We start from the raw sequence: 15,116 nt of genomic DNA, 5'->3' as shown, positions 1-15,116 counted from the left end.
CTTTGACCAAAACACAGGAATACAATAAGGAAGTGTTTGATAGGAAGAGAAGGGGGGAACTGGATCTCAAGGTCGGGGATCGGGTTTGGTTGTCCACCTTGAATCTAAAGCTGGCCTGCCCATCTAAGAAACTGGGCCCAAAATTTGTGGGTCCCTTTCCGATTGTGAGGAAGTTGAATAGCGTGGCATTCGAACTGAAGCTTCCGGAATCATTTTGGATCCACCCAGTTTTCCATGTATCTCTACTCAAACCTGCAGTTCTGGATTCTTTTGCCAACCGAAATGCCAGTCCTCCGGAACCCGTGATTATCGATGGAGAAATCGAATACGAGGTTGAATCCATTCTAGACTGTAGGAAGAGACATAACCAAACTGGTTAAATGGAAGGGATATGGGCCTGAGGAAAATTCCTGGGAACCGGAATCCAACATCCATGCGAGAAGACTAATCCTTGCCTTTAAAAGGTCCCATCCGGGTAAGATGGCACAGTTGGGCATCTGGAGGCTGCCCCTTGGGGGGGCGGCAATGTCATGGCCGTCCTGGTGATCCGATCGCACATGGGAGATCTGCCCGCAGGATTCCTTTGCTGAGAACTTGTCGGTATCCTTGGGTGCGCGTTAACGCGAACGGATGCACGCGGGTGCGCGTTGGTAGGAACGGGCGCACGCTGGTGCGTGATGGTACGAACGGGCACACGCGGGTGCGCGGGGTCACGAACGGGCGCACGGTTACTCACGGGGGCACGCAGACTCGCCGTACGACCGCTTTGGCACCCTAAAGGCTAATTAAGGACTCTGCCTCTGTTCCTCCTTGCTGTCCAGTCTTCAGCGTGTCCGGTGATTCTGTTACCTGCTATCTGCTGCCTTGATTCCTGTTACCCGGCCTGTTCCTGACTACGTTTGTTTGCTGCCTGCCACCGACCTTTTGCCTGTTTGACTACGTCTCCGTCTCTTCCTGTGTACCGTTGACGCCTGCCTGTTACTGACCCGGCTTGTATCCGACCCTGCTGACTTCCATCTGCCGTTCCGGTCTGATCGCCAGTGCCTGCCGCCACCAGCTGACTACTATCTGCTGTTCCGGTCTGATAGCCAGTACCTGCTGCCATCTGCTGACCTCCATCTGCTGTTTTGGTCCGATTGCCAGTGCCTGCTGCCATCTGCTGACTACCTTCTGCTGTCCCGGTCCGACTGCCAGTGCCTGCTGCCACCTGCTGACTGCCACCTGCCGTTCCAGTCTTCTACCTGTGCCTGCTGCTGTCGACCCGGATCTGCCTTACATCAGCCAGGCACTTGTGCCCTCTGAACTCTTGAATCCCTGTTCCCACCTTCAGGGGTTCTCGAGCCAGAGGCTTACGTGAAGCCGCTCCCTGCATTCTGGGCCAGGTACGTGACAGAGTGTTTACAAAGGTTCTGGCCCCTCCTCTAGCCAGCTTAAGGGCCCAAGGTATAACGGTTATAGTTTACCTGGACGATCTGTTCTTGACAGACCAGTCGGTAGCCCACTTAGACCAAAGCATGGTCACCACATTCAACTACCTGGAATACCTAGGTTGGATTCTTAACCTAGAAGAAATCTTCCTTAAAACCATGAAGGCTAAACTACTTGGGTCTAATCATAGTGTAAGGGATCTTCCCGGGGTAGGGTGTGTTTGGAGACAGTTCACAGCAGACTTGGAATTTATAAAGCAGATCTTGGCGTTTATTCGTGGTACAAATAGTCCAGCAAACAAAATATACAGCAACACCGTGCTTTCTAAGTACAACAAAAATAAAAGTCCTAGCCCGGCTGGGCGCTTACTAACAGGTTCTGCTCACCTATCTGACACTTACAAACACAGCGTCTTTCACCTGGATATCGCAGGGTGAGTTTTAGCTCCAGCAGTGGCAGTGCTTGCAGCTTCCTTCAACACACAGATTGTTCATTCCCTGGCTGAGAGCGATCACCTGCAGACTCTGCAGAGCCTTTAGCTTCCCAGGCTAATTAGGATCAAAGCTCACCTGATCCCAAACCCAGAACTGGATCGGGGGATGTGGAATGACAGGTCCCTCTACCAAACCTACCTGCCATTCCATATAAACCCAGGCCCGGCAAAATTTAAATAACAACTCAGCAGCATATCGCTGCTGAGAAACTGATCCATCCTGGATTTACCATCTCACACTGTGTAGCAACCTAGGTGAGATGTACACCCCCTCGATCACTTCTCCAGTGACATGTCTACATATCCCCCCCCCTCTTTTTCAGACCGGAGGGCTGAGCCTTTTGTCCCCACAGACAACTTACCCTTGACAATGCGTCAGCATTTGCCTGTAATTTCCCTGGCCTGTGTTCCACAGTGAAATTAAAGTTTTGTAGGGAGAGAAACCATCTAGTCACTCTTGCATTTCTCTCCTTGTTTAACTTCATCCATGTTAGGGGGGCATGGTCTGTCACCAACTTGAATTTCCTGCCTAGCAAGTAATACTTTAACGATTCTAGGGCCCACTTTACTGCCAAACATTCTCGCTCCACAATGGCATAATTTTTCTCGGCCGGGGTTAGTTTTCTACTCAAGTACGTCACTGGATGCTCCTCACCATTCACTATTTGTGAGAGTACTGCACCTAAGCCTGTGTTAGAGGCATCTGTCTGGACCAGAAATTCTCGTTTGAAATCGGGGGTAACTAAGACAGGTGGTTGGCACAAGGCAGACTTAAGGCTTTGGAAAGCCTTCTCGGCCTCTGGGGTCCACGTGACCATTGCTGTCTTTCCGCCCTTTGTCAAGTCAGTTAGTGGAGCAGCAACTGAGGCAAAGTTCGGCACAAATCTACGGTAATACCCCGTAATACCCAGGAAAGCTCTAACCTGTTTCCTTGTCAGGGGTCTAGGCCAATTCTGTATTGCCTCAATTTTATTTAGCTGTGGCTTAATCAACCCTCTCCCAATAATGTAGCCTAGATATTTGGCCTCTTCTAGGGCTAGAGCACACTTCTCGGCATTTATGGTCAACCCCGCATCACTTATGGCATCCAACACGGCCTGTACCTTACAGAGGTGACTTTCCCAATCAGGGCTAAAAATGACCACATCATCGAGGTAGGCAGCTGAGTAATCACGATGTGGTCGCAGAATCAAGTCCATCAACCTCTGGAAAGTTGCAGGCGCTCCATGTAACCCGAATGGCATCACTACATACTGGAATAGCCCATCAGGGGTGGAGAATGCAGTTTTCTCTTTAGCCTCACCAGAAAGTGGAATCTGCCAGTAGCCCTTTGTGAGATCGAGGGTGGTTATGTACCTGGCGTTACCCAACTTCTCAATCAACTCATCTACCCTGGGCATAGGATACGCATCGAACTTGGAGATCTCATTCAACTTTCTGAAATCGTTACAGAACCTCCAAGTTCCATTGGGCTTTGGGATTAGCACAATTGGGCTGGACCATTCACTCTGGGACACCTCAATTACCCCCAGATCAAGCATACGTTTTACCTCGGCAGATACGGCTTCCCTACGTGCCTCGGGTATCCTATAGGGCTTAAGGTTTACTCTGCTTCTAGGCTCAGTTTCAATGTGATGATGGATGAGGTGTGTACGCCCTGGGAGGTCAGAGAACTTGTTTTTGTTTTTCTGTAAAAATTCCTGAACCTCCTGTTTCTGTGACACTGATAGAGTATCACCTACCTTGACTGGAGGGATTGGTGGTGACAAATTATTAACAGTATTTGTCGCCACCAAGGATTCCCTGTCTTTCCAGGGCTTGATCAAGTTTATGTGATAAACTTGGAAAGGCTTCCTTCTACCTGGTTGGTGCACCTTGTAGTTCACCTCACTGACCTTTTCAACAATTTCATAGGGACCTTGCCACTTCGCCAAGAATTTACTCTCAACAGTGGGGACTAGTATAAGGACCCTATCGCCTGGGTTGAATGTCCTGATTCTTGCGGACCGGTTGTAAATTCTACTTTGGGCCTCTTGAGCCCTCTGGAGGTGTTCCCTTACCAGGGGCATTACAGTGGCTATACGGTCCTGCATTTGTGCTACATGCTCAATAACACTCTTGTATGGGGTGGACTCATTCTCCCATGTCTCTTTTGCAATGTCTAGTAGACCCCTAGGGTGATGACCATAGACCAACTCGAATGGTGAGAACCCTGTGGACGCTTGGGGCACCTCCCTAATAGCAAACATGAGGTAGGGTAATAAATGATCCCAGTCACGACCATCTTTTGCCACCACTTTCTTCAACATATGTTTCAAAGTTTTATTAAATCTCTCCACCAATCCGTCCGTCTGGGGGTGGTACACAGAGGTACGGATGTGTGAGATTTTAAATAGTCTGCATAATTCCTTCATTACTTTCGACATAAATGGCGTACCTTGGTCAGTTAGGATTTCTTTGGGGATCCCAGTCCTAGAGAACATATAAAACAACTCACGTGCAATTGTTTTAGATGCAGTGTTTCTTAAGGGTACAGCCTCAGGATAGCGGGTCGCATAATCCAGGACTACCAAAATATACTGGTGTCCTCTAGCTGACTTTACAATGGGACCCACTAAATCCATGGCAATACGCTCAAAAGGCACCTCTATAATAGGGACCGAAACCAAAGGACTGCGAAAATGTGACACTGGGGCACTAACCTGACATGTGGGGCACGACTCACAGTATTTTTTAATGTCATCATATATGGCCGGCCAAAAAAACCTCTGGAGAACCCTCTCTCGCGTTTTGTCAGTCCCCAAGTGTCCCCCAAGAACATGGTTATGTGCCATGTCAAGCACCTGACGCCGGTACGGCTTAGGTACCAGAAGCTGTTCCACAATCTCATCCTTAACCTTATTAACTCTATAGAAAAGATCATTAGTCACCGAAAAATGTGGAAATCTTTTTTCAGCATCTGGTTCCTGAGGTACCCCGTTCATAACAGCAACCTGCTCTCTCGCATTTTTGAGAGTGGGGTCCTGTAATTGTGCAGTCCCAAAATTATCGCTAGACACCTCTAAGTCTAGTATATTTTGCTCAGTGGGAGGAGCCTCCTCCTCCCCAGCCAGGACCTGCAAAGGAAAACAATCATTTTCATCCTGCACACTTTTATCATTCACAGTGGACAAGGCAACCACCTTAGAGGTATCCTCACTCCTTTTGGGGATTTTTCTTTTTTCCCAGAGAGCCCAGAATAAAGGAAAATCGCGCCCCAATATTACATTATGCATGAGGTTTTTAACCACACCCACTTCATATTGTACTGTGCCTTGTTCAGTCCCGACTTTAGCCAGCACTATAGGGTACACTTTTGTATCACCATGTATACACACAACGCTCATATGCTTTTTAGACTCTAAGTCCCCAGTCACCAGGCTAGCATGCACCAAGGTTACAAGGCTTCCTGAGTCCATTAACGCTTTAACAGGAAAGTCATTGATTGTAATATCGCAGATTTGCGGTTCAGTCTCTAGTCCAGGAACTGCAGCACAAGATGGTTCCGCAAATAGCGACTGACGCCGGCTAGCGTCACATTCCATGGGTTCAGAGGTAAGAGGGCAATGGGCCGACACGTGTCCCGCCTCATGGCATCTCCAACACTGGATAGGGCCTGGTCTCTTTGGCAAGGAGTCTTTTCGAGAGCCCCTTAGCCACCCGGGACCATCACCAGTCTTTTGTCCCTGAGACACCACTTGAGCCCTTTTTCCCCCATCAGCACCCCTCCACACTCCCCCAATAGATGGAAGTCTCTTACCAGCCGACGGTACAGATCTGGCGCTCCGGGGAGGTGAAGATGCTGCAGGAACATCACGGAGGTAGTCCTCAGTCGCCTGGAACCTCTCCACAAGGTTGACAAGTTCGTTTGCATTCTTAGGATCACCTTGTCCCACCCAGCGTTGCAAGTCAGTAGGAAGGGCTCGGAGGTAGCGATCCATCACGACCTTCTCTAGGATTTGTGCAGGAGTAGAAGTGTCTGGCTCCAACCACTTTCTTGCCAAATGGATTAGGTCATACATCTGGGACCTCGCTGATTTGTCCAGACTGTAGCTCCAGTTGCGTACCCTCCGGGCACGGACTGCAGTAGTAACTCCTAGTCGGGCAAGTATCTCCTCTTTTAGCTGAGTATAGTCCTTAACCTCTTGCTCACTGAGGTCATAGTAGGCCTTTTGGGGTTCACCTGTTAAATAGGGCGCAATTACCTCTGCCCACTCAGCGGCTGGTAACTTCTCTCGCTCAGCCACGCGCTCAAATACTGTTAGATAGGCCTCAACATCGTCCTCAGCAGTCATCTTTTGCAGCGCTTTCTGCACAGTCCTTCTCCCAGAAAAAATCTCTGGAGCGGCTCCCATCACCACAGGCGCCTCTCGATTTGCTATCAGGTGCTCGATAAGTTGTTGTTGTGCAGCCATGGACTGTTCATGTCGTCTATTGGCCTCTATCTGAGCCTGCTGTTGTTGCAAACTCACTTGCATAAACTGCTTCAGCATCTCCTCCATGTTGCTGGACTGTTCCTGGAGTGTCATTGCAGCTTTCACCCAAGACATAAGCAGCTGTAGCCAAGTCTGTCCACACCGTTGCCCCTAGCAACCGACTTTGCCCGCATTCGAACACCAATTGTAAGGGATCTTCCCGGGGTAGGGTGTGTTTGGAGACAGTTCACAGCAGACTTGGAATTTATAAAGCAGATCTTGGCGTTTATTCGTGGTACAAATAGTCCAGCAAACAAAATATACAGCAACACCGTGCTTTCTAAGTACAACAAAAATAAAAGTCCTAGCCCGGCTGGGCGCTTACTAACAGGTTCTGCTCACCTATCTGACACTTACAAACACAGCGTCTTTCACCTGGATATCGCAGGGTGAGTTTTAGCTCCAGCAGTGGCAGTGCTTGCAGCTTCCTTCAACACACAGATTGTTCATTCCCTGGCTGAGAGCGATCACCTGCAGACTCTGCAGAGCCTTTAGCTTCCCAGGCTAATTAGGATCAAAGCTCACCTGATCCCAAACCCAGAACTGGATCGGGGGATGTGGAATGACAGGTCCCTCTACCAAACCTACCTGCCATTCCATATAAACCCAGGCCCGGCAAAATTTAAATAACAACTCAGCAGCATATCGCTGCTGAGAAACTGATCCATCCTGGATTTACCATCTCACACTGTGTAGCAACCTAGGTGAGATGTACACCCCCTCGATCACTTCTCCAGTGACATGTCTACAATAGATACACCCAGAAAAGGGCATTTTTGCCCCAGGCAAAGATCAGCACCATAAAGGAACTTATTCAGGTAGTTGAAGCAAGATGAATACTTCTATTCAGCTTTGCATAAGGTTGTTGGGAAAGATGGTGGCTTCATTCAAGGCCTTTCCTTATGCTCAGTTTCATTCAAGGCTGTTGCAAAACAGTATCCTATCAGCTTGGAACAAAAGGGTTCAAGCTCTAGATTTCCCAATGTGTCTGACTCCAAAGGTGCGCCGGAGCCTCAGTTTATGGTTAATAATCAAAAATCTGCAAAGGGGGAAATACTTCCAGTTACCTGGGAAGTGGTAATACATCAACCTCTTTTGGGTTGGGGAGCAGTCCTGGAAGAGGCAACTGTCCAAGAGAAGATCAGAAATGGCCTTGCCCATTAACATTCTGTAAATTCAGACAGAGCACTTGGTCCTGAGGGCCTGAAGGTTCAGTTTATGGAATTGTCCTACCAGGATTCAATCCGACAATGCCATAGCAATATATTATATTATATTAATCACCAAGGGGGCACAAGAAGTTTTGCGGCCCAGAGAGAGGTGAATCATATCCTATCTTGGGCAGAAAACAATGTGCTTTGCCTACTGGCAGTCTTCATTCTAGGAATAGAAAATTGGCAGGCGGACTACTTGAATCGCCAGCAGTTGTTTCCGGGAGAATGGTTCCTTTACCCCAATATCTTCCTGTCAATATGTCAAAGATGGGGGATCTCAGGCGTAGATCTGTTTGCGTCCAGGTTCAACAAAGAAATAGACAACTTTGTGTCAAGAACAACGGATCCACTAGCATGCGGAACAGATGCCTTGGTGTTCCCGTGGAATCAGTTCTCACTGATTTATGCATTCCCTCCTATTCTGCCTGCGTCCATGACTTCTTCGCAGGATCAAGCAGGAAGGGAAGTCGTGATTCTTGTGGCCCAGGAGATCTTGGGATGCAGAGATCGTAAGATGGCGGTAGGGGACCCATGGACCCTACCGCCACGGCCAGACCTTCTCTCGCAAGGTCCGGTATTCCATCCTAATTTACAAGCGCTAAATTTAACGGTTTGGGTATTGACACCCACATTCTGAAGAAGTGTGGGCTGTCAGGTTCAGTGGTGTCTACTTTGGTTAATGCAAGGAACCCAGCCTCCAGGGTCCTATATTAGAGTCTGAAAGGCATATGTCTCCTGGTGTGAATCCAGGGGTTGGCACCCCAGGAAGTATGTCATAGGTAGAATCCTTGACTTTCTACAGATGGGATTAGAAATAAAGCTGGTCTTGAGTACTATCAAGGGGCAGGTTTCAGCCGTATCTGTGTTATTTCAGCGACCACTTGCTTTATACTCTTTGGTTTGTAGCTTTATTCAGGGGGTAACGTGGCTTAATCCTCCGGTTAGGTCACCCCTGAACCCTTGGGACTTGAATTTAGTCCTGTCAGCATTACAGAAACAGAGCCGATACAACATATTCCCTTGGTCCTTTTGACAAGGAAATTGTTTTTTATGGTAACTATATCTTCTGCAAGAAGGGTATCTGAGTAGGCTGCTCTTTCTTGTAGAGAGTCAGATGTAATTATTCACAAGAATAATGTTGTATTGTGTCCTCATCCTATTTTCTACTGAAGGTAGTGTCAGGTTTTCATTTAAACCAGGATAGTGGTCTACCTTCATTTTCCCATTCTCTTGATTGGGTGAGAGCAGTCAAAATCTATTTGAAGTCAACTGCTCAAAATGGATGTTTTGTGTTGCCTGAGGGTCCTAAAAGAGGACAGGCAGCATCAAAATCTACTTCTAAATAGATTTGACAAGTGATTGTTCAAGCTTATGGTTTAAAGAGGAAAGGTCCACCTTTTCATATTAAAGCGCACTCTACCAGGGCTGTTAGTACTTCCTGGCCAATGCATCACCAAGCCTCCATGGCTCAAATCTGCAAGGCTGCAACTTGGTCTTCAGTCCATACATTTACCAGATCCTATCAAGTAGATTTAAAAAGTCATGAGGATATTGTCTTTGGGTGCAGTGTGCTGCAGGCAGCAGTATAAGTTCTCTCGTCTCATGGTGCTCTAATTTTGTTGTGCCTCCCTTCAGTTGGCATTGCTATGGGATATCCAACATAGTAACTACTATGGCTCTGTGCCCCATGATGTACGATAAGAAAATAGGAATTTTTATAACAGCTAACCTGTAAAATCCTTTTCTTTGAAGTACATCATGGGACACAGAGGTCCCACCCTTCTTTCTGGTATAAACTTGTGTTGCTTTGCTACAAAAACTGATGTAGTCCCAGTAGTGGGAGGGGTTATATAGGGAGTGGACTTCGTGTCTTAGGGTGTGCCAGTGTCAATCACCTGAAGGTGGCTTATAACCCACATAGTAACTACTATGGCTCTGTGTTCCATGATGTACTTCAAAGAAAAGGATTTTTACAGGTAAGCTATTATAAAAATCCTATTTTCTTGGAGTACATCACGGGACACAGAGGTCCCTCCCCTCTTCTAATACACGTATATTGCTTTGCTACAAAACTGAGGTGCTCCCGGTAAGGGGAGGGGTTATATAGGGAGCTAAACTTCCTGTCTAGGATGTGCCAGTGTCCATCACCTAAAGGTGCCTATATAACCCATACAGTAATTACTGTGGCTCTGTGTCCCGTGATATACTCCAAGAAAAGGATTTTACAGGTAAGCTGTTATAAAAATCCTATTTTTAGTTCCATTCTATTTTTTAAACCCTGACAATGCAATGTAAGTTAAGCAATGCATTAGATGATACACTCTTATTAAAACACAATTATTCAACAACCTTACCTCCTGTCTCATGAAGAAAATACAGTCCAAACTCTGAAGAGCTGTTTTCCACCTAAAGGGAATAAAATACATACATACTTAGAACGTAATCCAATTTTTTAAAGTTTAAACCATCCAAACATTTCTCTAGTTCTGGATAAATTGGAAAAGGATTAGAGTGTGTATCAGGGTTTTATTACTTTCTGTGTCCACAAATGGGGAGATTCTGTGCCATATTCTGCTTCACAGACAACAGAAAGCAACAGTAAACCTTCCCAACACAGTTGTGACCATTGCAGGAATTCAAATGAGCTTTATTGGCAGGACGAAATACATTTTAGCATTGCCAACGCAGTTGACTTTGTATGGTAAGGGGGGTTGGTAATGGGTAATATAAAGGGGAATGAGTCCATGTAAAGGATTTTTAAAGTCCACAGTTTTTCATGTCCCTCTCAGTCTGTGACATGCGGTCACATATTGTGCAGCTATTTTCACCATTGGCTTCTCTTCTCCCAGTAGAATTCGAAGTTTCCTCTTCTCTTCTATAGAACTGAAGTCCGGGATGAGAGCAGCAAGTCTCTAGCAGTGAGTGTCCCTTACTGATGAGTACTGCAGCACCATAGCAGGAAGTGTTCCTCATCCTCTAGGATCCCCTGGTCACATTGCTGGCACAGTCTACTTTCCCTGGGCTTGTAGGTCTGCCTGTGCTGTCCTAGTTTGATTTCCAGGCTGTGGGCACTCAGTTTGTACAGGCTCAGGGTCTGTCTGTCTTTGGGGTCTTATAACCCCTCCAGTTATGGAGCCAGGTTGTAGTTTCTCTGCAGTTACTGGTAAACAGTTTCTTGGAGTTTATTTATTTTTTCTAGTCTCCAATATATTTTACTTTGGAATCATTCAGTATGTTTTTTGAGATTTTATCAAGCCTGATTGTTGGGAATTTGTGATAGATGAGATGCTAATGAGTTGTTGCAGGCCACATGGCTTGGACTGCTACTTTTTGGTCAGTATGGCCTTATGGTGGTATGAGTTGTAGGTGGTCCCTCTTCTGAACTGTGAGAAGTACAGGAAACCTGCTAAGCCCAGACCAGCAGGCACTATTGACCGGCAGATTGAATATTAATATTAATATGGGCTGGAGTCCCATTTGGGTTGGTCTGGGTAGGTGACAGGACCCCAAACTTCACTGTCATGAAGGATTGGGGTGAATCAAAGATTCTAAGCCAAACTCTTACTGGTGGTTTTAGGTGGTACAGTGATCTCCTGATGGCATAGAAGCCTCTGCTTTAGGGTATCCAAGGCTGATTGAAACTTCCTTATTTGTTATTTTTTAGGTTGAGGTATGTGTAGCTGATAGTTTCATCAAGAGTATAGCTGTTTAACCACTTACTTACTGGGCACTTAAACCCCCTTTCTGCCCAGACCAATTTTCAGCTTTCATCGCTGTCACTCTTTGAAAGACAATTGCACGGTCATGCAACACTGTACCTAAATGAAATGTTTATAATTTTTTCCCACAAATAGAGCTTTCTTTTGGTGATATTTAATCACTGCTGGGTTTTTTATCTTTGCTAAATGAATGAAAAAACAAAACAGTTTTATGGTTAGTTTAGTAAAATTTTGCAAACAGGTAATTTTTCTCCTTCAGTGATGTGCGCTGATGAGGCTAAATTGATGGGTACTAATAGGCTGAACTGATAGGTGGCACTGAAGGGATCTGATAGATGGCACTGATAGGCAGTCTTGTAGGCATTTCCCTGTTGGTGACAGGAGGAGGTCATCCACATACAGGAGGAACTTCACCTCTGTGTCATGTAGTTAGCCCAGGTGCTGGGGAGAATTCTATTGCTGTGGCCAGTTCATTCATGTAGATATTGTTGAAGAGGGTTGGACTTAGGCAGCAGCCCTATCTGACTCCTTGGGCCTGTCGAAAGTGATCTGTCCTTTTCCAATTCACCTTTACACTGCAGCTGTTCTCTGTATATGAACTCTTGATGACATCATATGTTTTCCCTCCTATTCCACTCTCCAATAGTTTGAGGAACAGGTCTGGGTGCCATGCTGAATTTACATAGTAAGGTTGAACAAAGACACCAGTCCATCCAGTTCAACCTGAGTGTCTACAATTGTCCCTACCCATTGCACACTCACATCAGTCCCTACCCTCAAGGAGCCCACAGTCCAAGGTCCCCATTCATATTCTAGGGCCAATTTTGGATAGAAGCCAATTAACCTACCTGCATGTCTTTGAAGTGTGGGAGGAAACCGGAGTACCCGGAGGAAACCCACACAGGCACAGGGAGAACATGCAAACTCCAGGCAGGTAGTGTCGTGGTTGAGATTCGAACCAGTGACCCTTTTTACTGCTAGGTGAGAGTGCTAACCACTACACCACTTTGCCGCCCTAATTCATTAAAGGCCTCCTTAAAGTCCACAAAACAGGCAAATATCTTTCCATGTTTTGTATTGTGGAAATGGTCCTTGATGAGACAGGGTGTAGATGTGGTCTGTGGTTCGATGGTTTGGCATAAACCCTGCCTGACTTCTGCTGAGGATGTAAAGTTGTGTCAGGAAGTTGAGGATCCATTTGTTGAGGATACTGTTGAATAGTTTTCCCAGTGTGCTGCTGACACATGTCCCTCTGTAGTTGGCTCGGTCATACTGGTCTACACTCATGGATGGGTGTTATGGGGCGTTGGTTCCATACTTTAGGGTAATAATCAGCACTCAGAACCAGATTAAACACTTTACATATTGCAACATCTGGGGAACCATGCTTAATCATCTCTGGCAGGGTTCCATCGATCCTACTGGTTTTTTTCATTTGCAGGTGTTGGATTTTCTCCAATATATCTTCTAGTGTAACCGGTATATCTAGGGGTTTTTGGAAATGCTTGATTTTTTTTCCTCCATACCATTTAGTCTTTTGATTATGTATTTTTGTTCTACAGTTAGTGCCTCTTCTGGAATATCTTTGTAGAGGTTATTAACCCTTTCATGACTAAGCCTATTTTTGGAATTTGCTGTTTACAAGTTAAAATCCATATTTTTTGCTAGAAAATTACTTGGAACCCCCAAACATTATATATATATTTTTAGCAGAGACTCTAGAGAATAAAACGGCGATTGTTGCAATATTTTATGTCACACGGTATTTGCGCAGTGGTGTTTTAAACGCAACTTTTTGGGAAAAGGGACACTTTCATGAATTAAAAAAAACAAAACAGTAAAATTAGCCCAATTTTTTTGCGTAATGTGAAAGATAATGTTACGCCGAGTAAATAGATACCAAACATGTCACACTTTATAATTGCGCGCACTTGTAGATTGATGACAAAGTACGGTACCTAAAAATCTCAATAGGCGACGCTTTAAAAATTTTTTACGGTTACCAGGTTAGCGTTACAGAGGAGGTCTAGTGCTAGAATTATTGCTCTCGCTCTGACGATTGCGGCGATACCTCCCATGTGTAATTTGAACACCGTTTACATACGCGGGCGCGACTTCCGTATGCGTTTTCTTTGCTTCGCGAGCTTTGCGGGGACGGCGGGCGCTTTAAAAACATTTTTTTTTTTTTTATTTATTTTAAAATTACTAAATTGTTAAAAAAAAAAAAAATGTATCACTTTTATTGCTGTCACAAGGAATGTAAACATCCCTTGTGACAGTAATAGGTGGTGACAGGTCCTCTTTATGGAGGGATCGGGGGTCTAAAAGACCCCCCACCCCTCCTTTACACTTCAATGTATTCAGATTGCCGAAAACGGCGATTCTGAATACCGGATATTTTTTTTAAACCGGCGCCATTGGCAGCCGAGTAAATGGGAAGTGACGTCATGACGTCGCTTCCGTGTTTACGATGAGGAGACTGGAACGAAGCCGATTACGGCTTCGTTCCAGTTCCTCCGCAGCAGCCGGAGGCGTCGGATCTCTGATCGGTGCTCCCGATCGAGCGGGAGCACCGGTAACAGCGGCGAGAGGCGGCGGGAGGGGGGGACGTCCCCTCCCGCTCCTCCGGCATAACAGCCGAGCGGCTTTTAGCCGCATCGGTTGTTATGCCTGGATAGCCAATCGCCTGCTGCAAAAAACGGTACCGGGATGATGCCTGCAGGTGCGGGCATCATCCCGGTATAACCCCCGGAAGCCGAGTACGCATATCTGCGTACACTCGGCGGGAAAGGGTTAAAGTAGTTGAGCCAGATGTTGCCATTTTGGATATGTAGGTTGTTTTCCTGGGTGCTGAGCCAATATTCTTCCATATTTGACTGAAAGAGTTTTCTGAAGTACCTCTTCTAATTGTTGCAGGTTGTTGGAGATTACATTTTGCTTTTTCTTTTTAAGGGTTTGTTTGTATTTTTATCTGTAGGGTGCCATGAGCTATCCTTAGATCCTTATCCAGTGTTGTCAGGGTCTCTGTGTTTGTTATTTGAGACTGTCTGTAAGGTGTTCCTTAATACTTTGCATTCTTTGTTGTACCATTTATTGTATTGTTTGTTGGATGGTTTCTTGTAGTTGACTTTTCTCAGCTGGGCATAGGTATCATTTTGGAGGTTTTCTAGCTGTTTTTTTATGTCAGGTCTCTCAGTTACTTCTCTGTATCTTGTGGTATATTATTTGGATCATTTAAATTATGGTAGAAAGTTGCAGAGAGAAGCTCAGTGGAGTTTTTGAGATGGGTTGTTTAAAGATTCAATATATAGCAGTAGTTGGTTGTGGTCTGACAGTTGTGTTTGTGGGGTGACTGTAAAGGCCTTGGTGAGTAAGAGGTTCATATCTGTGATGGCATAGTCTACCACACTGTTGCCTACGTGGATGTTTACTCGGTAGCTTCCCAGAGAGTCTCCCTTGGTACAGTCATTGAGGGCGTAGAGCCCCAGACTGTGACTACTGTGCACATTTTCTGGTGACAGTGTTCACCAGGAGAGAATGTAAGATTGAATTTCCCATATGTAGACACAGACAGCATTGGGGATGCTAAAATCCACTGTAGTAGCGTGTGCTAAATGCAGTTAGTACTGCTGCAACTTGCAGTCTGTTCACTAAGTACAAGGAGTCGTTTGCTCTCAAACCTCTACCATTTAGCAAACAGCTTGTATTTTTTCAGTGAATGCCTCCTCTGCTTGGACAAGGTGAAGAG

General features: G+C 45.9%; 1 protein-coding gene across 4 annotated transcripts in view; it reads right to left on the bottom strand.

Annotated features, from left to right (window-relative positions):
• Positions 1–15,116, bottom strand: part of RASSF4 (Ras association domain family member 4) — an 855,531-nt gene that overhangs the window by 131,166 nt on the left and 709,249 nt on the right. For all 4 annotated transcript variants that reach the window (XM_077454834.1, XM_077454835.1, XM_077454837.1 and 1 more), the window contains one exon: positions 10,004–10,055. In XM_077454834.1, the coding sequence (XP_077310960.1) occupies positions 10,004–10,055 (52 nt within the window). The remainder of the gene's footprint in view (positions 1–10,003; positions 10,056–15,116) is intronic.

Source organism: Lithobates pipiens, unplaced genomic scaffold (assembly GCF_037356315.1).
Source record: "Lithobates pipiens isolate NorthernLeopardFrog02 unplaced genomic scaffold, aLitPip1_a1.2 Scaffold_25, whole genome shotgun sequence".
Classification (NCBI taxonomy): Eukaryota; Metazoa; Chordata; class Amphibia; order Anura; family Ranidae; genus Lithobates; species Lithobates pipiens.
The sequence above is the reverse complement of the archived record's forward strand: the minus strand, read 5'-3'. Positions and strand labels throughout refer to the sequence as shown.